General features: G+C 42.9%; 1 protein-coding gene across 5 annotated transcripts in view; it reads left to right on the top strand.

The window, feature by feature from the left end:
• The window catches only part of LOC131027473 (uncharacterized), a 139,871-nt gene that overhangs the window by 75,427 nt on the left and 39,381 nt on the right, over window positions 1–25,063 (top strand). For all 5 annotated transcript variants that reach the window (XM_057957556.2, XM_057957555.2, XM_057957557.2 and 2 more), the window contains one exon: window positions 12,151–12,190. In XM_057957556.2, coding sequence (XP_057813539.2) covers window positions 12,151–12,190 — 40 coding nt within the window. The remainder of the gene's footprint in view (window positions 1–12,150; window positions 12,191–25,063) is intronic.

The raw sequence follows: 25,063 nt of genomic DNA, 5'->3' as shown, positions 1-25,063 counted from the left end.
GCTAGGATCTCACCTTCATACTTGTCCACGGCTGGTGTAGCTATCTGTAATTTTCTGGATCCAGTCTCATCTCTAATCATCTTGGACATCTTGGTAGCCTTTCTCTTCTCTGTCACTTCCTGGGAATGTCCAACAAGGCTCTCTAAATCAATCACATTGTCTTCGTCCTCGATCACAATCACCTTCGTTAATCTTTCCTTCAACCAATCTGGGATAGCCGATCTTGTCTCTTTAACTTGTATCTCCTTATGCAATGCTTCTTCTTCTCTAGGAGGGGATGTTACCTCGTCATTGTTCTTGTCTTCATGTAACTCATAATCTTGGAGAGATCCACTTGGTGACCCTTGAGGGACCTGTCCTTCTTTATCATTCTGTACCATCGACTCCATAGACTCCTCTACTTCAAGTGTCCTTTTCTCTTGTCGAGAAGATGTACCGGATGAACGATCTCGGCTGGCCTCTTGCTTCTTCTTGGAAGATTCTCTCTTTCCAGGTCTCTCCTTCCTCTTCGAGCCTCTTGGATGGATATTGCCTTCACTTACACTTCGAAGATTGCCTTCACTTGAATTTCTAGGATTAGGATTGCCCTCGCTTACACTTGCTCCTCCTTCAGCTGGTCTCTCCTCCAAGGTGAAAGTCATAGCTATGCCCTGCTCTCTCAACTTCTGATGCTGCACATCAACCCATCTGCGAGTACAAGACAAGACTGGAGCCATCAAAGCGTCTAGATCCACAACCTCGGGCTCATTCCAATCTAACCTTACTGATTTGCTTTCTCGATCATAGGATGACTGGAGATGTCTGCCACTGTCCTGAGCTTGGTCGGCCACTCTGTAAATCTTGCATTTCCTGATGAAATCCAAAGGCAATCTAGAATGCATCTTTCTTTTCACTTCAAGATCGTCTATGAGATTCATCATAAAATCTTCTATTTGAAACTCATGCTTAAACTTCCTACCGACTGTCTCCTCTAAATATCCATGTGGATCAAAGCTTTCTCTTAAGGCAAAGAATGAAAAAGAATACAAAGCCAACTCCTTCTCTGCGTCATCCATGGCTAAAGCATTAGGACATACCTCAACTGAATTGCCCAATATGATAGGTATCGGAGCTCCATTCCCATGCCTGTGTCTGAACGCCTTCGCATAAGCTGCCAACTGTCTTGTTACCTCAAGTAACACTATTCTGTCTGTCGGATATCTCGGCAACATGTATGGAGGTGAAGGACATCCATGAACTCTGATATAAGTAAACTTCGGAAATTGGATAAACCAAGCACCGTACCTCTTTACTAGTTCCTGTGCATCCTGAGATAATCTGTTGTGAATCCCGCCTTGCAACGTCCTTGTGATGTTCATAGTGAAGGTATCATTAACTAACTTGTAGTTGCTTCCTGGCGGATGATGCAAGTGAATATAGGAATCACAAACTCTGACCTTGCCGAGTCCTCTTCCAATCACTCCTCTGTGAGGTAGTCCTGCGTACTCAAAGCTCCTGATCAAGGCATAGATGACGTATGAACTCATGTGGAAGGACTTGGTAGCTTTGAGTCTCCTCAACTGTACGTCCAAGCAATGGCTAATCATTCTTGCCCAATGTATTGTTCCTTTACCCTGAACTATCACCTGGATGAAGTAGAACATCCATTTTTCAAAGTAAAAAGCTTGAGGTGCACCTGTGACTCGGTTGAGCATTGTAATCAAATCTCTGTACTCCTCCTGGAAATCAATCCTGTGTGGTGTGTTCGGTATTTTGCTCAGGCGAGGACGACTCTTGAGTAACCAGTTCTTGTTGATGATGCTTAGGCAAGCATCTGGATCATCTTCGTACATGGACCTGGCTCCTTCTATGCTCTTGTAGACCATATCTCTGTGCTCTGGAAGATGGAAAGCCTCACTTATAGCATCCTCTGAAAGATAAGCTAAAGTGTTTCCTTCCTTGGACACGATCGTTCTGGATTGAGGATCATAATGACGAGCACACTCGATCATCAACTCATGACACTGTATTGCTGGAGGGAAGCCGGCCGCCTTAATGATGCCACTTTCAATTATCCTCCGGGCGACAGGTGATGGCTTGCCAATGTAAGGGACCTCTCGAAACTTCTTCGTACTGAAGTTGCCCAAGTTGGTATCTCCAATGTTGCTCCATTTAGACACGATCTTGGTCTCCACTTCTTCGGTCTTTTGATCTTCCTTCATGAGAGCTGGACGACTGGTGGATGCTCCCGCCTTCGGGGTCGCCATACCTCACTTGAGAGCTAACTCTAAAATGCAAAACCAGAAATTCGCCTAGGCAACAATCGATATTTGGTGACTTCAACGTGATCTCTCTCAAGCTAGCAACTTCGCCACCTTTGGGATGCCTTTGACGTAGTCTTTGGCAAGTTCGCCCCACTTGAAACTAAGCTCGCACTCCCCTTTGAAGATGATGTTCGCACCTTCCTTGGAATGGAAATTCGCTCCACTTGAATACCAATCACACTTCTCCAAAATTGCATATGAAAGATGATAAAATGATAATGTGAAAATGAAAAATTTCACCCTCCTTTTATAAGCGCTCACCTCTCATTTACCTCTAGGCCGACTTTGCCAAAATAAAGAAATTAAAATGATTTTTAAATAAATAACAAGGGCCAACATTTATAAAATGAATCCAAGCGCTCCAATTTTCTATAATAATAAATTAATTAATTGCCTTTATAATTAATTTTTTCGATTTTTAAATAGGCAAAATTAATTAAATAAATGTTTTGCGCAAATTTTAAATGCTATCAATTAAATATTCCAATTTATCGATTTTTAGCATTTAATAAAAATTCAAAAAATGTTTAGCGCCAAAATTGGAGGAGGGAAAGATGCAAACCATTATCGCTCTGGTCCCTGACTGAGGGACAAGAGCGAATTACCATTTTAGCCTGGAATCTCGTGCTTTTGACGTTCGAAACCTCCATCTTCATGTTGAAACTGACATTTTTGCTACGAATTTCAAACTTGATTAACTTGGTTTTGTGGATGAGTGCCTTTTATGACCATTATCGCCCTGGTCCCTTGGTGAGGGACGGGAGCGAATTATGTGTTTTCTCCTTGACCTTCGTTTCTATGATCACCAAATTTCATTATGAGGGAGAAACAACGTTATCCTTTCGTTCCATGCTTGTTCTACTTGTCGTTAACAAGGCACTTTGATGCTTGGAGGATTATCGCCCTGGTCCCTTGGTGAGGGACAGGAGCGAACCTTGTATCTTAGCCTAAATTTGTCGTTTTGTAACCTTTGTTTCTTGTTCATTGCCTTCCAAACGATATCCTTGATCTTATGTATCCTTGCCTTGTCATGATTTTGAAGGAAAATGGATGATCTTGTGAAAATCGCCCTGGTCCCTGACTGAGGGACAGGAGCGATGTTGTCTCCTTGGCTCAATTGATCACCTTTTGACGTTTGATTTCTTTGCATATCATCTTCTTAAGACACCTTAGACCCTGTGCAACCTTGTACAACCTTGACTTGGCGTGATTTTTGAAGGATTTGGCCAATATGGTAAATATCGCCTTGGTCCCTGACTGAGGGACAGGAGCGATCTTGGATATTTGGTGCAATTCTCTCAACATTGGCAACCTTTGATACTTCGTTCTTCGTCAAGACGCTTCAAAACGTCCTTGCTACCTTTCACCTTGACTTGGAGTGGTTTGAACTTGAGTGAAAGACATAATAACAAACATCTCGCCCTGGTCCCTGACTGAGGGACAGGAGCGAATTTGTACTTGTAGGCTCCATCACAACTTGCTAACTTCAAAATTTATCTTCAATGGACTCATTGTGTCCCCTTCCCTTCATCTTTGGCTGGGAGTTTGTTCAAACTTGGCGAGAAATTGTCCTAAGGCAAAAATCGCTCTGGTCCCTTGGTGAGGGACAGGAGCGCCTAGGCCAATTTGAGTCTCCTATTGATGTCTTGTAATCTTCAATTTGTATTCAACGGGTTCATTTCATCCTCCTTTCTTGCCTTCAAACTCAAAACTTTCTTGCTTTTGCCTGAATTTTGCCCTATGAAGAATTTCGCTCTGGTCCCTGGGAGAGGGACGGGAGCTACATTGAATTTCGCCCTGGTCCCTGACTGAGGGACAGGAGCGAACTTTGCATTTTTGGTCCGTTTTCCTTCACGAAGGCACTTAAAGTTATATTCAATTGATAAAACATATCTCCTTTGATCTCTTCAAATCGTCAAGTTGTTCAAATCCTGCAAGGACAAGGCAATGTTTGATTTTAAGCTCCGGTTCTTCACTGAGGGACAGGAGCGATTTTTACTCCTGGAGCATTTCCGTGTTCATGAAATTCTTCAAATTATATTCAACGGAAAGATCATGCCTCCCTTTACCACTTCCACTCGAAAGATCATCTTGATCCTGCAGGGATAGTAAGATTTTTGAAAACGAGCCCCGGTCCTTCACTGAGGGACAGGAGCGATTTTGCTCCTACAGGCCAAAATATCAAGATTTTGGGATTTTAATCACTTCACAAGGCAAAAACAAGTCATTTCCAATGCCCGGGATCAGTTATCAAAATTCTCAAAAATTGGTCAAAATTACTCAATTGGACAAAAATCAAAATCTCATCATCAACACTTAGACAAATTCATTCAAAATTCCAATTGAAAATAGACCAACTCACTTAGCCTCTGGCGAATTCACTTTATTCAAAATTGCATCCTGCGAGAGGAAGCTCAAAAAAAGCTCTCAAGACTGACTGGACTTTGGCCTGAAAACGACAAAACAGAAACCCTAAGGCTTGACCCTAAATCCAGACAACTGACAAACTACCAAAACCCTAAAAAGCAGAGAAAAAGAACAGGCAACACGAGCAAAAAGAGGGGGTCCCCATTTTAATGGGGCGATGTGTGAAATGGTCACAACATCACCGTAACTAGTTCTAACTAGTACGGGATTCCTAACTAAATTGTGACAATTTAAGGATGGTAATATCCGAGAGGAAGACAGGAATTTTTATTCAATAAAATCTCGAGACGAGAAGATCATCTCTATGTTTGGCGGACTGCAAACAGATTTCAGGCTCCTTTCGTTAGTGAAGACTGACCTATTGGTGGCAATACTTTCGGGGAATAGCAGACTGGTGGAAGTTGTGCGGATATGCTACCGTGGATTATTATGATAGCATAACTCAATCATCATAATTCCTACAGACAAATCGCTTGCGGATTTTAGACACGGAGACCATAGCACATTCTCTAAAGTCTTATGAATGCATCGGGCATCATCGTTTGCGGAGATGATATTATTCATAGTCTACACGCACGAAACCAGTGGAACTATCCATGCTTGTAACCGGGTGTACATATTGGATAAGGAGACGGAGAATACTTTCATGGCACTTTGGTAGACGGGAGGTGTCGATATCGGGAAAGAGAACCTGGGGGGAGTCCAGTGTTTCACATCGTGAATAGCAAGTCACAATGGCTATCACAGGAAGGTTGTAATCATCCTATAAACCGTGGCTTGGCACGAAGGATTCAACGAATCCATCTCCGAGGAAAGGCAGGGGTACCGGTTGGACAGAGGGCTCACGCACGGACAGACAGGGGGCGAACGCTGTCGAGACCAGAGGACCGCATCTAGCAAGTTGACACTAAGGTCATCGTAATTTATAAGGTGCACACTAAAAGCTTAACTGTCTGATAAATGAATTGTACGAAGACTGTCCATCTTTTGTGTTGAATAACAAGTTTAGGGGGGTTGAATTGATGCTATAAGAGTACATTTAAGAATTTCATATGCGGGATTAGAATCAACTGGCAAAACTGCAAAGTATTCTTCTGTATAAATTGAACATACACACTGTCTGGAATCATTTCTGTATGATCTGGAATATGCACTATGTGTTTAATAAGGAATTTTACAGTCAAAACTGCAAAGCATTCTTCTATATAAACTGAGCATACACATTGTCTGGAATCATTTCTGTATAATCTGGAAGATGCACTATGCGTTTAATAAGGAATTTTACAGTGGTATCAGAGCTTTTGTGTCCTGCCAGCTTGTAGGGTACTGAGACTTCATGAAAATTTAATACTCAGTTGATTATGCACCAAGGAAATTATAATTTCCGAAGTACTAGGGCCCGTCAAAAGCTTAACTGTCTGATAAATGAATTGTACGAAGACTATCCATCTTTTGTGTTGAATAACAAGTTTAGGGGGTTGAATTGATGCTATAAGAGTACATTTAAGAATTTCATATGCGGGATTAGAATCAACTGGCAAAACTGCAAAGTATTCTTCTGTATAAATTGAACATACACACTGTCTGGAATCATTTCTGTATGATCTGGAATATGCACTATGCGTTTAATAAGGAATTTTACAGTCAAAACTGCAAAGCATTCTTCTATATAAACTGAGCATACACATTGTCTGGAATCATTTCTGTATAATGTGGAACATGCACTATGCGTTTAATAAGGAATTTTACAAACAGGAAGCTGCAAGCATGACTCAATGTTCTCTTCGGAAAGCAAACCCTAGCACACGACCCGTTTGATTAGCAACATCACAGTAAGCAACACGAAACTGGTTCGAGCAAACATGGAAAACGAATTTGCCCCAAATCTCCAGAGCTTCCTTCGTTACCTCTTTTCATTGACCAAATGAAAACAAACGAACGAAAATTACAGCTTACTGCCAAGCGAAGGGTGAAACATAGCCATTAATGCGAATAAATGGCATTCAATGTTCTCACGCGTTAAACAACCCCTCACATGATGTATTGAAGGACCTTTTGCAGGGCATTTTTGGCCGCCATTTGAAAGGGCAGCTAAATCCTCCAGAAGCTCTGCTATGTCAGGCATTTTCACCGACAAAAATGTGGAGTGCAGATAACCGACGGAAAACCTGTCACATATGGGTGCGATTTTCAAAGAAAGCAATTAAAATATCAAATGCACGTACAACCACCTCACAACTCACATACCGTCACCGACAAATGCTCACTGTAAAGCCAATTTTCCGTTCTTGTGAAAAAAAAGCTCCAGGAGACTGACAATTTTTCGGGCATAAATGCCCCCACTAAAAGCCTATCGGATTAATGACCTACAGAATAGAAATTTTTTAAAAACTAACTAAATGACTTAAATGACCATTATAAGCTAAATATTTCAATATTACTTTAATAATATGGACCTTTAATTCATGTATTAAATCCCAGATATGGGCCAGGACTTACAGACTAGTAGAAATCACAGGGAAAACAAAAATTAGGTTTTATTTTATAGGTAAATTAAAAATTAAAATAAAATGAAGTAAATATAAATTAAAATGTTTTAAAATGTCTATGAGGTTGTGCTAAAATGGCAAGGCCACAGGATTGTCAAGATGGAGATATATGGTTGAATCCCCAAACTAACATCTTAAGTTGGAATTCCATTGTGGCTTCGAAGTTGAATAAAGTTGATTAAGTTGAATATGTTGAAAAGGAGGTCCTCCTTGTGATTTCCATTGTTGTGGGGCCAGTCTAAATAATATGTTGTGTTTGCATATGAGTTGGGCATAAGTCCTCTGTTATTATTTTTCAAATAATTTGCTAGTAATTTGCTTGGAGGTCTAACTATCCCCAAAGTGAAAATTATGTTACAGGAAAATGTTAGGCTAGGGAGTAGAAAATAGTAGGAAAATTTAAAAATGAAACAAACTTCAAAATCGTGGGTAGAATAATGCATTGTAGAGGGATGTGGAAAATAGTATTCACACATATTTGTTGATTTTGGGAACATCATTAAGCCTTTGTATTCTATTTATAGATGTAGAGTACTTCATGAAAATTGGGAAAAAATGTGCTGCCTTTATAATTTAGTTTTTTTAAATTCTTTCTAAATACAATAGAGTGTTTCTAGGATGCCAAATCCAAGCATAATTGTGTGGGTTCACGTTTGCCTCAAGTTTGGGTAATGTCTAAGTAACGATTAATTGTTGTAATGTCCCCTTCTCAGTGATGTGCATTCAGTGGTCCATTGGCCTATTCCGGAGACTCGTAGGCTATTTGGAAAGGAGAATTAGGGTTTCCTATTTTATAGGAGGATTCTTTTGTGTTTTCAGGGCATATATGTGGGGGTTTGACAGTTTGGATTCTGGATTCTTTCTGGGTTTCCAGAGAGCTTCAAGATGGTTCGACATGCATCTGCATCGAGTGACTTTTTCCTGACTTACTATTTTTAGTAAGTGCGACGGCTGCTCAGAATGTGGTTAAAATCACTTTGGAAACACTTACTATTTTTAGCAGGATGCTATTTTTAGTAAGTACTATTTTTAGCAGGATGTCAGCTGGCCTATTCAAATGGCTATTTTTGGCAGGTCAGTTTGAGCAGTTGGTCTTCCGGCATTTTTTGGTGCTATTCTTGGCAGGGATTCTACAGCTCAACTCAGATGACTATTTTTGGCAGTTCAGTTCAAAGCCCCAACTCAGTTCAGTTTTGGTGATTTCCAGCACTTCAGTCTCCGGCTCAATTTGGCAATAATCAATATTTGAGGAGAAGGTATTTTAATATATATTATACCTTAGGGATGAGGTATTAATAATTGATTATTTTATGGATGGACGACTTAGGAAGGGAGAAAATATTAATTTTATCCTAAGTCTATTTGGGCGAAAATTGCATATGACTTCAAGGGGGTCGTCATGGTGTTAATAAGTAAATTATAACTCAAGGCAAATGGGCGATTTTCTAAGTATATTGCCTTAGTAATATTTTTTATTTGGAAGTCATAGTTGGGCGCCCACTTTACACTTTATTTTATGACACTTATATTTATTAAAAAGGGCGAACTTGTGCAAGGAAATGAAATGAAATGCAATGCTAAATGTGGATGAAATGGAATTGCATTTGGTTTGGGCGTATTTGGAGTGCATTTGAATTTGAATTTGGTTGGCAAAAAGTTATAAATAAGTGACTTGGGCTCTCATTTTGGTATCTTGAAAATCAGTAATGTTATGCTGCCGGATTGGCGACAGAACTTGAGGCTTCGGAGTGCGTCTCCCTAGTGCTACCCGGTTTCGTACTTGAAATACAGTACCTAGCTGTGCCTTGTATTCTTCTATCGTTTTCAGAGCTTTGCCATAGACATCTTGGTGTTGCAACGATTCTGGACTTGCTGGTTTTGCCTGTGGCTGAAACACATTTTTGCTCACATCTCTCTGCTGGAGCGTCTGATAGTTATGGGTATTATTCCTATCTTCCTCCCCAGCACTGGCAAATAAGTTTGTAAGTTTTTAGCACATTTGTTTGAGTATTGATTTAATTATGCAAAATCAAAATTCCTAGTCTAGGCGTGGGTTTCTTTGGGTTGCATTGGGATGCGTGCAAAATAAAAAGAGGGTTGTTTGGGTTGTGGCTGTGATTGGTTGTCATTGTATTGGATGTATGGTGGGATTGGGCTTGATTTGAATCAATTCGGGTAAAAATTGAGTGAGTTATGAGTATTTTCATGTTTTCATGGGCTGCTGGAACTGTACTTTCAGCCTGCAGAGCAGTGTAACAGAAAATTACAGTATTGTGTAGAAATCTGCAGTTAATCTTCTCATCTCATCTCCATATTGTAAGGATTGTTTCAGTAGTACTGAGCATCCCATTCTATCTGCTTTTATTTGTAATTCCCACTGCATAAGTGGAAGAGGCTGGCTTGCCGCCTTCACAGTTTTGTAATTCAGTTTTCTTTGATAAATAGTCCTCCCGCTGAAATATGCGGTAGAGTGATGTTTTAATGTAATGTCCTCCCGCTGAATAAGTGGTCGAGTGATAAAGTTCAATGTTTTGGTCCTCCCGCTGAAATATGCGGTAGAGTGATTGTTAACGTAATGTCCTCCCGCTGAAATACGCGGTAGAGTGATTGAACTTCTATTTCTTGTAATCTTTCCCTTGGTCGGTTCACCGCCAAGAAGTTTAGTTTCTATCCTGCTGGATAAGCAGAAGGGGATGGCTTGTCGCCCATGCAGTTGTAATGTTCAGTTTGTTTATTGATGCTGACGATCCCCGGAACACCGTATGCTCTCACCCTCCCAGTCTGGGCTCTCGGTGAACAAAAGGTGGAAGGGTTCCCTTTAGTTGTTTTGCTTATTACTCTAACCTTAACGGGTAATTGTTGTGGATGAATTGCTATTGGCCTGAAAAAACAAAAAAAAAATTAGTGGGATATTACAATTGTCTTCACCTTTCTTCTTCATATCATTGATTGGTAGGATAGGGAACTTTACAGAGTAGAAAGTTTTCACCCTTGCATTCCTCATCAAGAAATATGGTGACAGGTTACTCAACATCAAATTGAGATCTTTCCTTTCCTTCTGTACTTAACTTGTCACACCCTTCTATCTTCCTTATGTATGTTTTTGGTGATTGTTGGTTAGCTTTGAGACATTTTTAACTCCCTACTAGACCTGTGGTAGGGAATGTATGTTTAATTTTTCAACAACCTAAGACTCCTGATTTCCCATGATCAACCTGATCTTGGGTTTCCAAATAGTGATGTCAAATCATTAATTATCCAAAATAAACACAAAGTATTGCCTATAGTTGTTTAACAAGTGAACTGTATTTGAAGGTTGTCAAGACTCAAGAAGATGATCAGAGGTGGAACCATGAAGTGATGGTGTATGATGGTGAAGAACATTTATTTATAAACCCAGCTGAATATGGAACATTCATAGGTGAGCACAATCATATTCAACTGGAAGCCACAATGGCATTGTTGCAGGGTTTCAAAGGTTGTTGTCTGACCTATTCATGTCATCAAAATTACTGTGCTTTGGGAAATGACGGGTGACATGGAAATCTAGTCCACAACTCAGCAAACTGGCTGCCAAAAATATTTTTAGTGCTTGCATCTTTCAAACCCCTTTTCTCCTTCCTCTTTGATGCTAAAGCAGCAGATTATTACATAAGGTGGACTGAATGTGAACATAATGTGTATTGAATGTGATCTTATGTTTATTGGGTGCAAATGTTGATCTCCTTCCGCATGATCCCATTCTTTTTCATTTTGATTAAGTCTTCCAAATGGATAGAGGTTCATGTTCAACATTTAGTAGTGATTGTTTAAGGGTGATGAGAATTGGGTTGAACATTACTTGGATCCTTTCTAAATCCATTGTTGATGGAGTTAAATTAGACAATAGTTTTGTCTTTTTATGTCACCCTCTTCTGTGACAATACTTATTCAGGATTATTGGCAACACAATAGTGACATGCCAATAAATCTGTTATTGTGGATATTCAAGAGTTTGACTTATCATTTGTGCCTTGTAGGATGGACTTGGACGAATTGTGTCATGAGTTCAATCCTGATGACTAACCATTCGCTAAAAAGGTTTCCATTTTTTTAGGTTTTAAGCTTCCACAATTCACCACATGGGACTGTCAAATGTTAAGCGCACTTGTTTTAATGTGTCCATATGGTCCGCAGAGATGACAGTGAGCTTTTCAGGGAAGCTGGTAGCAAGTGTACCTTAATATGGACTTATGTAACATGTATTGTTTGTAATTGCTGCTGTATGCTATGTCACACATTGAACTTCTGACTTGCTTTCCCTCTGACTTGCTTTCCCTCTATTGCATTGCGGTCCAGCTTAGGGTCTATGTTGCAATTCATGTTGATAGAAAGCTGTCTGGTATAAGTTAGTGATTTTTTTAAAAATAATTATTCATCTTGAGAGAACCACCATCATTCTTAGAAGTGCATCTAGGATGGAGGTGTGTTTTGCTGTATCTCATGGACCCTATGAATATAATATGGATTACCTGTAAAATTGGTACTTTTTATGCTATTTATGGTGATGCTAAAGGCAGTACTATTTTGCGAATTCAATGACTTTTGTGCATAGTAACATTTTATTGGGATGTTATTAACTTATTTGCATATCTCTGTCATGTCATCTATTTATTTTGGTTGAATGGTTTTATTAAATTAGAGAATTCATGACCCTCATTTCTATTTTGATGTGATTCCATAGATCTCCTTTGCTGATACTAGCAACTTCTATCACTTCCTAGACTCATCATAAGTTAGAAAAAGTTGTATATTTATACTTCTGCCATAGGCTTTTTTAATAATTCTTGTTTTGAAGACATTAGCATCTTATGCCTGATATCAAATTGCAGGTATAAAAAACTTGTGCTAGAGAATGGGCGAACAATAATGGTATATGTTCATAACCATTTACAAGCTCTAATTTCTTTGTTTGTAGTCTTCTTACTATTGCATTTTTATTTATCTATACCTTTGTAGAGATATATATTTCATAGTAGTTTGCATATCTGTTATACTATGGAATTAAGAACCAGTTAAATGTTTGTTGTTCAACTTTAGATTATCTATGTTAGATAAATCAATGCCATGGTGATGTGATAAGAAGGAAGTTAGAATTGTACAGTAGATAGCATATGCATAATTTATTGATTCAAGCAATTTATACATTCATAGGAAACATACGATAGGTCTGCTTATATATTCATATCACATGCAATCTAAGACTTCTAAGTTACCTGTTCGGGATCGGGTTTGTGTTTGATGGTTCAGTTGCGGTTTTGGTCCAAAAAATTTTGGGAGTTGGGTTTGTTTTGGGTTCGTCAATACAAAAAGCATATAAATATCAGAAATATATAGATATTTGCTGTGGTAATTAAGTTTAAAATACACCACCATATTGATAGTCAAATATTAGTCAAACTCGAATGTCATGATATATATTAAACTTTAAAGTTAAAAAATAATAATGTCAAGTGTCAACAATCGGCCGTCATTGATCATTAATCATATCATATGGGTCATCATAAATATCATCATCACCATCCATATTAGATGACTATCTTTTGTAGGTCATTTGACTTGGGTTTACTTATGGCAATCATTTGTTATTATGAGCTCTATAGACTGTAGTCTGGATAGACTATGATTGACTCATCATAGGTAACAGCTTGATGACTTTTTAGTCCCTATAGTGAGGTTGGTAAACTCACGGATAAATAGAAGTATTCAACACGTACCAACAACATATGTAACAAAAACATTAATGTATATTAAAGCATAAATAACAATTACAGGAAACACAGATATGGCAGAATTATGGCATCTTTATTTCATTCCAAATATGCCAGTACAATGCTAGCTTGCCGAGGTTCCATCCATACACTATATAGACCCGATGGTTGGCCAGGTTGCCAACCGTCACAACCTATCAACTACCAACTACCCCACGGGAATCTCTCGGCAACCCATACACAACAAAACATAAACACCCCAAAAAACTATAAACTAACAAGTGTTATTAACCCCTAACATCAGCCCCCCCAAAAAGTAGTCGTCTTCCAGACGACTAGAACAAACAGGACCTGGAACTACAAAACAAAAGACACTAAGACTTATGAGGGGGAGGAGGCACCCCTGTCGTGGCCAAATAAGAAGGCTGCCGTCCCGTGTGGAGCTGGAGGTTCTTCTCAGCAGTCAGCTGTCGCTCGCGTGCCTTCTTGACCATATATGCAACCTCCAATAATTTCTTGTCCTTCTGCTCCACTTGCAGAGTCAAGTCAGCCACCTTCGCTGTGAGTGCCTTCGACTCTGCCTCCTGCCTGTTGCAACGGGCGTTATAAGTAGCCACCTTCTCCTCCAACTCAACCCTCAAGTTCTTCTCCATCGTGGCCAATTGCGCACGCTGTTCCACCTCCTCCAATCTCTTGACGTACAATTGTTGTTCCTGTTGCTCCATCTTACTTCGTCTCATCTGCAAGTAGACATCTTGGAACAACCCCTCCATACTGCGCAAGGTGGCTCCCAAGGTGCCAACTCCCTCCACCAGTCGCATGTGCTTCCACTCCTGTGCCATCTTCGACGTACCACTGTCGGGCCACCCCCGTTGCTCGAAGTGGTGTGCAAACTCCTCCTCACACCCCCGTTGCTCGAAGTGGTGTGGGGACATCATCTCATCCTGAACTTGATCTATGATAGGAGCGGCCTTGTGCTATGTCTCGCCTTGGCCAACTGCCATGTCGTGTGGTGAAGGCCAAGTGGGAAGGTGAGGTGCAAGTGCAAACTGCCCGAGCCACCCGTCCAAGGATGCGTCTATATCATCGTCAACTAGTGCACCCAACACCGCCAACTCCTCCTAGCCATCCCCTCCTTTTGTGTCTGCCATCAGTACGTCCACAGACTCATTCCCTCTGGGGGGTGCCGTATTGCCCTCAACTACTATGGTCACCTCCTCCATACTAGTACATGCCATACCAGTACTTGCCTCCTGTACGACTACCTTCCGTACGATTACCTCCCGAGTCTCATCATTCCGCATGGTATCCACTTCCCTGGCATGCTGCACGTCCATCCCTACCACCGTACGGTCCACCACTACTGTGCCGCCTAAGTCTCCACTCGTACGGTCCGCTGCTGGTATGACTTGTGGTTCTAGTGCGACCAGGCTTATCTCTGGCAGCATCACCCGCCTTTGTGCTGGAGGCGCCCCTTTGTCAACTTTCCTGAACAACACTCCGGGTCTCACATCGCCTACCGGACTAGCTACTATGAGTGCTTCCTTGGGTACGAGGTGCATGGAAGGAGGCAATTTGGGGGGTGTAAATTTCACCCGAGTGCTTCTCCACCGTACTCGCAACCCTCCATGCTCCGGCTGCTCTCCTTCCTCCCCTTCCTGTTGCTGTGACTTCGCTTCTTCTTCTTCCTCTCCTCCAACATTGTGCGGTGCCATGCAGATCCCTCATCCCCACTCTCTTGTTCCTTTGTTTCCTTTGCTTCCTCATTGGCATTATCGGCTTTCCTCTTGGCTTCGACTTCTTCATCGATATCTTATGCTACATACCCCTCTTGAAGGCCTTCACATGGAGCCCTCTTCCTCCAATGACCTGAAATCCATACCCACACAACCGGGTCCCCAAAGTACGCACTTGTCAGGTGTTTATGGATCCTTGGAACCGCAACACCTTCCACTCGCTTCGTTCTTCCATGAATGTGAGCGGTTTGGCCCAATCTTCATCTTGACGATAGGGCTTTGCTTTCACCACCGGGTCTTCTTCCACTTCCCTACTCTGCTCGATGGTTCAATCTCCTCTTGTGGCGTATCCCAACATGTTGATCGCTATCATAGGTTTGTTTCGTTCTCTGTAAACTTTTAGTTTCGAACCATTCACTGGGTCTTTGATTGGGTTGTCGTCCAAGGTAGATAGCTTTACTACTCCGTTCTTCCCGACCTCCTTGATCTTATAGGGTTTGAGCCAACGAACTTTGAACTTCCCTGGTCGCAGTTTGTTATGGTCGTTATACTTCAAAACCAACTGTCCAGGTCGGAAGTTCACCCGCCGTAGGTGCTCGTCATGCCAGAACTTCCGTCGCCGATGCGCTAACTCCGTTGCCCACTATGCCATTATCCTCCGTTCGTCCAATTTCACCAAGATTTCAAGCCTTGCATTCAGACTCTCTTCATCACCAAGTCTATTGTCCACCACCACCCACAACCTTGGTACGGTGTACTCGGCAGGTACCACAGCCTCCTGCCCGTACATGAGATGGAACGAAGTATGCCCTGTAGTGACTTTGTAGGTCGTGCGGTAAGCCCACAGTACTGCTGGCAACCTTTCTTCCCAATCCTCCTGCTCCACCCCGCATGACTTATAGATTATTGACACCAACACCTTGTTGGTCGCCTCTACTTGTTCGTTTGCTCGGGGGTAGTACGGGTTAGAGAGATTGTGGAAAATTTTAAACTCAATGGTCATGGTACGGATTACTTGGTTGACGAAATGCACTCCCCGATCACTTGTGATTTGAAGGGGTATCCTGTACCTGGTGACAATCTGTTCGTACAAGAACCATGCTGTACTAGGAGTGGTGCTATTTGGTAGGGCTCTTGCTTTTGCCCACTTGGTTAGGTACTCTATAGCCACCACAATATATTTGCTCCTATGCATACTGCTTGGCTTCAAGGGTCCCACAAAATCCAGACCCCACCTTTCAAATAGTTCCTGCGGCTGGGAGGGGAATAGGGGCATGAAGTCCCGCTTGAGTGGTTTCCCTGCACGTTGGCAAGTGTCACACCTGACCACCCACTCTCGAGCATCAGTGTGTAGAGTTGGCCACCACAGACCGGCTAGAAGTACTTTCCATGCGGTTGCATCCGGTCCCATGTGTCCCCCTGCTAATCCGTCATGTGCTTCCTTTAAGACACTGGGGATTTCCTCCTCCATGACACATCTCCTCAAGATTTGATCAGGTCCAATTTTATACAAAAGACCATTGATCAGTTGGAAGGTCTTACTCTTCAATGCCAGTTTCCGTCGTTCCCCCGACGGCATCTCCTGTGGAAATGTGGAAGTAGAGAGGTACTGGCCGATCTTCTCATACCATGATGGTAGTACTGCAATCTGGAACAAGTGTGCATCCAGAAAGTCCTTGTTCACCCCTTGAGCCGACTCCCCTGACCTGATCTATGACAATTGATCGGCTATCACATGAGACTTCCTTGGCCGCACAATAATGGTAAAGGTGAATTCTTGCAAGAGAAGCAGCCATCTACTTACCCGACCTTGGATGATCGGTTTATTTACCAAGTACATCAGTGCCTGATGCTCCACGTAGAACGTGAACGGGGTAGCTAGTAGGTAGTGGCGAAACTTCTGTACGATGTACGCCATTCCTAGTGCCTCCCTCTCCGTTGTATTGTAGTTCCGTTCGGCCCTCGACAAAAGTCGGCTGACGAATAAGATGGGATGATCCAGTCCCTGCGTCCCCACCTGTGCGAGGGTGGCACCAATGGCGAAGTTGGAGGCATACACGTGTACGTGAAACTCTTTATTCCAATCGGGGTACACCAGGATCAGTGCACTCACCAGCCGATCCTTTAGTTCCCTGAAGGTTCCTTCCTGCTCCGTACCCCATACGAACGACTCCCCCTTCCTTGTTAGCTTGTTCAGGGGACAGGAAACTTGTGCAAAGCCTTGATGAATCTCCGGTAGTAGCCAACGTGGCCTAGGAATGACTTCATCCCTGTTACATCCATCAGACTCTACATATTGATAATCACTCCTACCTTGTCCGGGTCTGTCTTTAGTCCTTCCTTGCAAACAATGTGGCCGAGGAGCTTTCCTTGCGGCACCATGAACCTGCACTTCTTCGGGTTGAGAGCTAGTCTGGTTCTCTGGCACCTCTCCATACACTCTCCGAGTGCCTTCAGATGAGTACCCGGGTCACTGAAAATAGACCAGCTATCAGAGAACACCTTGAAATTCCCTACTGACATTTTGGCAAAGACGTGTAAAATTATTCTCTGGAAGGTTGCCGGTGCATTACATAGCCCGAAGGGCATGCGATTGTAGGCGTACACCCCGTACACCCTGTCTTGCTATTCTTTTCTGCGCTCTTTCATTCACTTCAGTTCTATTATTCCGATCTCTCCTTCTCCTTTTCTTCCTTTGTGCTGAGTCTGGATAATCATATAGCCCTCTATAAGTATAGTGGCATGTCTTCCTGCATTTTCTTATGCCTTACAAATGCTTCATCGGTACAGCATCCCATAAAAAAATACTGCAGTGTTCTTTTGGTGGCTATTAGTCTATTTTTTTCATTTTCGTGGTTCTTGACCTGCCAACAAGTAACAATAAGGCCATGCAACACCTTAAATCATGGCATGCAAGATTCGTGGATATAGGTGAGCAAATTTTCTGATCTTATTTATTTCAGAGTACATCGATTAAATCATTCAAATCTATTGAATTCTGAATGACACTTAAAAACCACTTTGTATTAAAGAAAGATGACAACAACATATAATAACACCATTCAGGCCAGATTGACCTAGTTGATACAGTCCACTGGAATTGTGTCTAAATTCCCAAAATAATGTTGCTGATACGAATAAACCTTGAAATTGAACCTGTAACTGACCTAGGGTTTCACTTGGTTAGTTTGTTGGGATCAGAGTCAAACGCCCTTGCTACATATACTGCTGGATGGGATGTAGCTTTATGCTCCTCAATTGTATGAGGTCTGCTGCAGATCTGAAGGGGGGTCCTTCCCTGGTGAGTACCCAGCCCATAGACCCTTTTCTGCCTTAGAGAAGTCTGCTGCAGTTAGGGCTTTGGAATCATGTGGTTGCCCTAGAAAGATGTCTCTCAAGCCTTGAAATTCTGTAGGTGAAGACCGCTTGACTGGGACAGGCCTGTCATGTAAATCACCCCTTCCTTAAGCCCTTACAACTAATGAAAATCTGCTCTGTAATTCTGAATTAGGTCTGATTGCCAATAAGATTATGAAAGGTTGTAGGTGAGAATGCCTAGTTGATGAAATGGGTGGCCCGTGGCCTAGCAATATGGACTTTCCTCTAATCTTCTATGAATGTCACCTCAACTTGATTAAAATATTCTTGTTGGGTTAATCCAATTTTTTTTTATTCATAATTTATTTGTAGAGTTGTAAAGAAATCAATAAGGTTAGGGTTTGCGTCCCAACCTTAGTGGCTTTTTTTTATTCATAATTTATTAGTGGAGTTGTAAAGAAATCAATAAGAAAAGGTTAGGGTTTGCGTCCCAATCTTAGTGGACAGCTAGGGTTTTTGTCCCAGCTAAATCTGCTCAGGAATTTCTCCCAAAATTTGTACCAATTTCATAATGAAGTGCCCAGCCAGTTGTAGCAAAATATATACCTATTAGAAATAGAGCAAATAGGGCCCAACAATTGGCATCACATTTTTTAATTTAATATTTATATCTATTATTTATTATTTTAATAAATATATATTAATATTTACTGTTAAAAACCACTATTGTGGGGCTAAGGTCAGTCTTCAAGTTAGAGGGGACATGACAGTCCTGTTGATGGGTGTTTTTGCACTCTCTATCACAGAATAAAATACACTAAGTATCCTATTCTCTCTTGAAAGGAAATCCTCTTTGATGACTCAAATATTATCACCCCAAGGTTCTTGTGGTCAGCTCTTGAAAAAATTCTTGAATTTTCCTCCTGCATTTTGTTTCTGCATTTTCTACTTCTCCTGGAGCGCACTTCTTCAGAGAGGAAGGAAATTTTGACGTGGAGGAAAAATTCCTCCTTAACCTCATTTTACTGCCCAATCTTGACCTTGATTCTACTTTACCCCTGAAGAATTTCTTCATGCTTTAGCCAAATTTCACATTTTCCAAGAATTCTGTCCTGTAGGAAGGAATTTCCAACAGTTAGTCAATTTTTCACTTTCCTAGAATTTTGTCCTGAAGGAAGGAATTTCCAACACACAGTCAATTTTTCACTTTCTTGGAATTCTGTCTTGAAGAAAGGAATTTCCATCACTTAGTCAATTTTTCTTGTGCCTTCAAATTTCTTCATTCTTTGGCGAATTTCCATGCCTAGGAGAGAAATTTTGAATTCTTCCTTGACTGGGATTTCCATTCCCCTCTTCCAATGCCAATTTCATCACGTGGAGGAATTTCATCTTGGAAGGAAAATTCCTTCCTTGCCTTCATTTGGCGCTCTACACCTCTGACTGGGTGCTGAATTCATATCATGGAGGAATTTAGGATTTGAGGAAGAATTCCTCCATGACCTAGTTTTGGCGCTCTCTCCAAGGTTTGTGCGTTGTTTCGACCTCATGGAGGAATTTGGTGGTGAGAAATTTTTTCCTTCCTACCTCCATTTTGGCGCTCTTCCGCATGCTTGGGCGTTGAATCCACTAGGTGAAGGAATTTTGGTCAAGGAGGAAAATTCCTCCATGACCTCACTTTGGCACTCCCTATCTTGACTTGGGTGTGGATCATACCATGTGGAGGATTTTTCATTCTCTTGCTCTTCCTCCATGAGGTCACTGTAAGAACCCCCTCCAATTCTGATTGAAATTTTCAAATTGTACCCCTATGGTATTTCGTCAAACACTTGGCATACAACTGATCAAACACTTTAGTCTTCAAGGAACATCAAAAGATACTTGTTTTTAACAATAAGAGGGCTGTTCTAGTCTCAATGTGACTGCTAAGGAATGACTGATTAATACGACTTTCAGATGTATGAACATATGAGAAATAAAGAGATCATGAAACAATGGAACAGCAGATATACATTACTACAAACAGTTGGCGCACCATCTACTAATATTGATAACAGGCAAGGACCTTTTGACTGATTATTCATGAGATAAAGGCTTCATTACAAGAGCTGATTACAATTGGACATTATTCTGAAACACATACATATTCAGATCTAGTCTGAAAACATGGACTGAAATTATTATTCTAACCTCAAAAATGTGACATAGCATGGGCAATAATGAACCTGTACAATCTGCAATGTGGTGGGAAGCCAAATCAGTAGTCATTTAGGCCTTTTGACAGCAAAGTATGCCTCATGAGATGATCACCATAACTGCTGTAGATGGAGCTTCAGATCTGCCATTGTCACTGTTGATGAATGCCACCAAAAATGCCTGAAAACTGATTGGATTTCTGCCTTATGACAGCGCCTAGCCTCTTCCAATGATCCTTGGGCAAAGAGAGGTGTAAATGCATGAAATCGTGGGTCCTAGGAAGGGTGGACCTGGTCTGGTTCGATTTCTTCAAATTAATTATATGAGCACTCTTTTCACCAACAAATGCACCAAAAGATATCGCCTAAGTCACACCTCCAATCTGCAATCATCAAAATGTGGAATCGATGCAACTATGGGGTGATATGAGTGAAAACAAGGGTACCATTGTTGCCGGGAATAATCATTATGTTATGTTGTCATATTATGTTTATGTTGTCGTCGGTAATAATGAGTTACGGCGGTCAGTTAGTTAGTCGTCCCGAAGGGCAATTGGACGCGACAGTTGGTCGCACCCCTTCGGGTATTATATATTGCGTACCTTTCCTTCGAAGTGAATCATAATAGTTGTATCAGATGTAATGTTATAAGCACTTGATGTACATGGACTGTTGAATTAATACAGAGACTGGTTATTTAATATATTTCCATTATGTTATGTGCATTTACTTTCTGCATTTAAGGTTTACCCGTATGTGGCAAACATTTGGCGCCGTTGCATAGACGTACTCGGGAACAGGAGATGCGGATGGCGCACGGACACGATGGGCCTACCTATTGGTGAGATAAACTCAGAGGCCGACGACGCGCAAACAGAGCTCTACAATGGAGAAGACACTGCGACGAGGGAATTTTCAATTCTGCTCCAGGTAGCCATCGAGACCTACGTCCAACAAGAGGCCACGGAGGCGGAAATCCCACCAAGTGTCGTGTGGACAGCATTGGAGGTGAGCCCGATAGTAAATCGGTTGATGAACCATCTTCCCCGGCTGCTTGCACAGGCATCGTTGGCACAACAAGCTTGCCTGGAGGAGATTGCCCAGGAAGAGCGACGCCAACAAATTCTTCAATTGTACGAAGAAAGCAGCCGTCAGGAAGCGGAGCGGGATGGCACGAGGCCAGGAAGGAATTGAACCCTGAATCCCATAGGGATAACGAAACATTTTATATTCAAATAAAGGTGTCATAATAGGGACACGAGTTGTATTGACGAAATGAATTAATAAAGGCGTGTTCTGGTTTATGTGTTGTGAATTATGGAAATGTATGGGAATTAATGCCCAACCTATTAAATAAAGATAGAAATAAAAAAAGCAGAAACGGATGAGTGGGAGGCCGCGCAGAGGGCCTTGATTCTGGAACAGCAAGTAGAACGTAGACGGAGGCTGAGGCAACTTGCCGAAGGACGACCTACCGAGGGGTGGCTCGAAGGGAACCAAGGCGGTGTCACGAAGGGTGCAAAAGTCGAGGGAAATTTCTATGCGTCGCCAGAACATCGTAGGGTGAGGAGCCACGAAGAGTTTCTGGAGGAAACAAGGTTACGGCGGAATCTAGTCGAAGAGACTCGGGATCAGTTTAGAAACTTATCCCTTACGCCACGAAGTGAGGATCACCAGAGGGAGCCAAGAGTGGGTGCAGGTGAGAACGGAGGGGAGGACAACCATACGGTTGCAGGTGCCACACACAGCAGGCAAAGCATCGTACCTCCAGTCACCCATGCAGGACACACCACCGACGCCAGAGGGAGTGGCGCACAGACACATCCACAGCCACAGCCACCTCCAGGAAGACGACCCCCATCAATGGCGAGCAAACAGAAGTTGCCTAAATTCAACAGAGATGGCAACGATGACCCCGTACGGCACTGTCGTACATGTGAGACGATATGGTCAGCCAACGGGGTAGTTGACAAAGCGGATTGGGTGGTGCAGTTCCCTGCCACCCTGAGAGGAGTAGCCATTGATTGGTACTCTGATGTGGATAAAACAAAGGTGGGAACATGGGACGACCTACAGAAAGCTTTTGAGAAGGAGTTTTGACTCCTTCGAGATGATAATGAGATTGTGGCGGAGATATTAAGCACAAAGTAGGGAAAGCACGAAACAGTGCGAACATACAGCCGACGGTTAAAGGAGTTACTGGGGAAGATGGAGAACCAGCCGGCTGACGGACTAAAGAAGAGATGGTTCATGGAGGGGTTGCGGTCATCCCTGCGGAGGAAGATGAAAATTGTACCGCCCACTTCATACGATGACGCATACAACCGCGTGATGGATTTGGAAAGTGAAGACAAAACATCGCGGAAGAAAAAGGACAAGTCCTCTGGAGAAGAGGAGTCCTCGGAAGAAAGCAGTAGCCACGAATCATCAAGTAAGAAGGTGCGAGCTCTTCAAAAGGATATGCACCGTATGTTGAAGGAATTTAAGAACATGAAAGGAAGCACGAGCAAAAACGAAGACGTGTGGTGCACTGATTGTAAGGAAGAAGGCCACACAAAAGGCACCTGCCCGAAGGCCTTTTGTGAGATTTGCCAAGTGATGGGACACTCCATCAAGGAATGCCCATACAACATGAAAACCCGAAGTACGCAAATGAGCCAAGTGTTGTTCATGGAGCAGGCCACAACATCCGCACCAACGGGTACGGCCCAGCAAACCAACACAATGGCATCATCTGGAGGTTACCGGGACAACAGACGTGGTGGCGGAAGGAATAACAACAATAACAATAACGGAAGCCGTATCCAGTATGACGCCAAGGGCCAGCCAATGATCCAATGTAAGGCCTGCAATCAGTGGGGGCACTTCGCCCGTGATTGCACGAAGGAAGCCACCCCTCAGCACCTCTGCCGATGGTGTGGGCCAGGCGACCATGAGGACGCAAATTGCCCAAAGGCAAGGGTTAATCTCCTCAACATTGAGAAGGCTGAGAAGACTGGTGAGAAAGAAGTACTGGCGATCACCCGTGCCCAGACGAAAAAGGCCACTTATCCCGACCCCCGTACGGAGAAGGAGAGATTACGGGAGGCAAAGGCCAATATTGAACGTGAGATGACGACCGAACGACGGGACAACGAGGTGGCGAGTACATCATCCCGTACGGAAGCTGAAAATAACATCATTGGGCAAGTACTGTAGATGGGTAAAGGACCTTCTAGAAACAATGCCACAATTAAGAACCACCATTTTTAGTTCCATACAAACCACTGCGCAGGCACCTTTGCGTGCCACATGGGCGGAAGTTCCGGTCAGCCCCTCGGTTGACCCAATGTTGTTGGCCTTAAATAGTGGTCAGCATCCTGCTGTAGTAGAGATGGGAATTCTCGGGGCTATCTTCAAGGACACCATTGTGGATGGAGGTTCGGGGGTGAATGTACTGCCAGAGGATATGTGGAAGAAGCTGGGGAAGCCAACACTATGGCCACCCACGTTCAACTTGGTAGGTGCAGACCAACACGGCATCAAGCCACTCAGCACCCTGATGGCTCAGCCGGTCACCATTGGCACGCAACCCTTCATACTAGATTTTGTGGTAATCCCACTCAAGAAGAAGGGGTACGACGCCATCTTAGTCAGAGGATGGCTGGTTATAGCAAAGGTGAACCACGACTGGAAAAAGAACACCCTTTCTATGGAGAAAGGGGGGCGGAAGTACACCATTGATTTGAGTACCCAAGTTGTCGACGAGGAACTGGCATCATCTTCGGAATTGGAGGGTGAAGGAAAAGGCGACCCGAGGGACGAAGGACGGGGCTGTAGGGAGCCCAATGACGAAGGGATTCTCAAACTAGGAGAGTGCTCCGGGGATGAGACAGGGTCATTGAACGGGCTCTTCCATTGGCAGATGGAGGATTATGAAATGTTCCAAAGCTACAGGCTCGAAGTAGAGGAACTAGAGCAAGCAACAGATGAGGTGTACCTGCTGGAATACAGAGAAATTTGGAAGGGAGACGGCCCAAACCGCGGTGACGTAGATAATCCCAAGATCATTCGTGTCGGCACCGATTGGAACCCTGTGTGGAAGGCCGCAGCCTTCAAATTTTTTATTATTCTTCTTCTTCTTATGTACGGGAAGGAGACCGTGGTTCTTGTAGAATTTGTGGTTCCAGGTCTTCGGATGGCCATCGAAAATAGACTTGCCACCAACGGGTCCAAATTGAAACCCTACCACAAGAAGTGTGCAGGGGACCCGAGAGGCTAGAAGGACACCCGAGAGTTCGGAGGGGAACCCGATAGGATGGAAGGGGACTCGAGAGGTCGGGCAGGCGACTTGAGAGACACGGGACCAACGCGGGAGATTCTTGGGCGAGGAAAATCAAGAAGGATGAAGGGTGATCCCAGAGACAGGGGACCTGAGCCGAAGACTCTCTAGACAACTAAATTAGGAAATTTAAAAAAAAAAAAAAAAAAAAAGAGTACGCCTGTACGGGTTTGTACGACAGTTGACCGTACGATTGGGAAAAAAATTTAAAAAAAAAGAAAAAAGAAGAAAGCCACGGTGGAGCCACCATACAGTAGCACCACCGTGCGGTGGCAACACCAACAGTGGCAACACTGGCGGTGGGACCACTGTACGGTAGCACCACCATGTGGTGGCAACATTGACGGTGGGACCACCGGCAGTGGAAACCACCGCTGCCGCAAGGCATAAGCACAGTCAAAGACATAAACACGCGCACACGCAGCAACCCCCGCCCAAATGCACAGACACACAAACGTACTCCGCCC

Source organism: Cryptomeria japonica, chromosome 4, assembly GCF_030272615.1.
Source record: "Cryptomeria japonica chromosome 4, Sugi_1.0, whole genome shotgun sequence".
NCBI classification, from domain to species: domain Eukaryota; kingdom Viridiplantae; phylum Streptophyta; class Pinopsida; order Cupressales; family Cupressaceae; genus Cryptomeria; species Cryptomeria japonica.
Note: the sequence above shows the minus strand (reverse complement) of the source record. Positions and strands in the feature narration are given on the sequence as shown.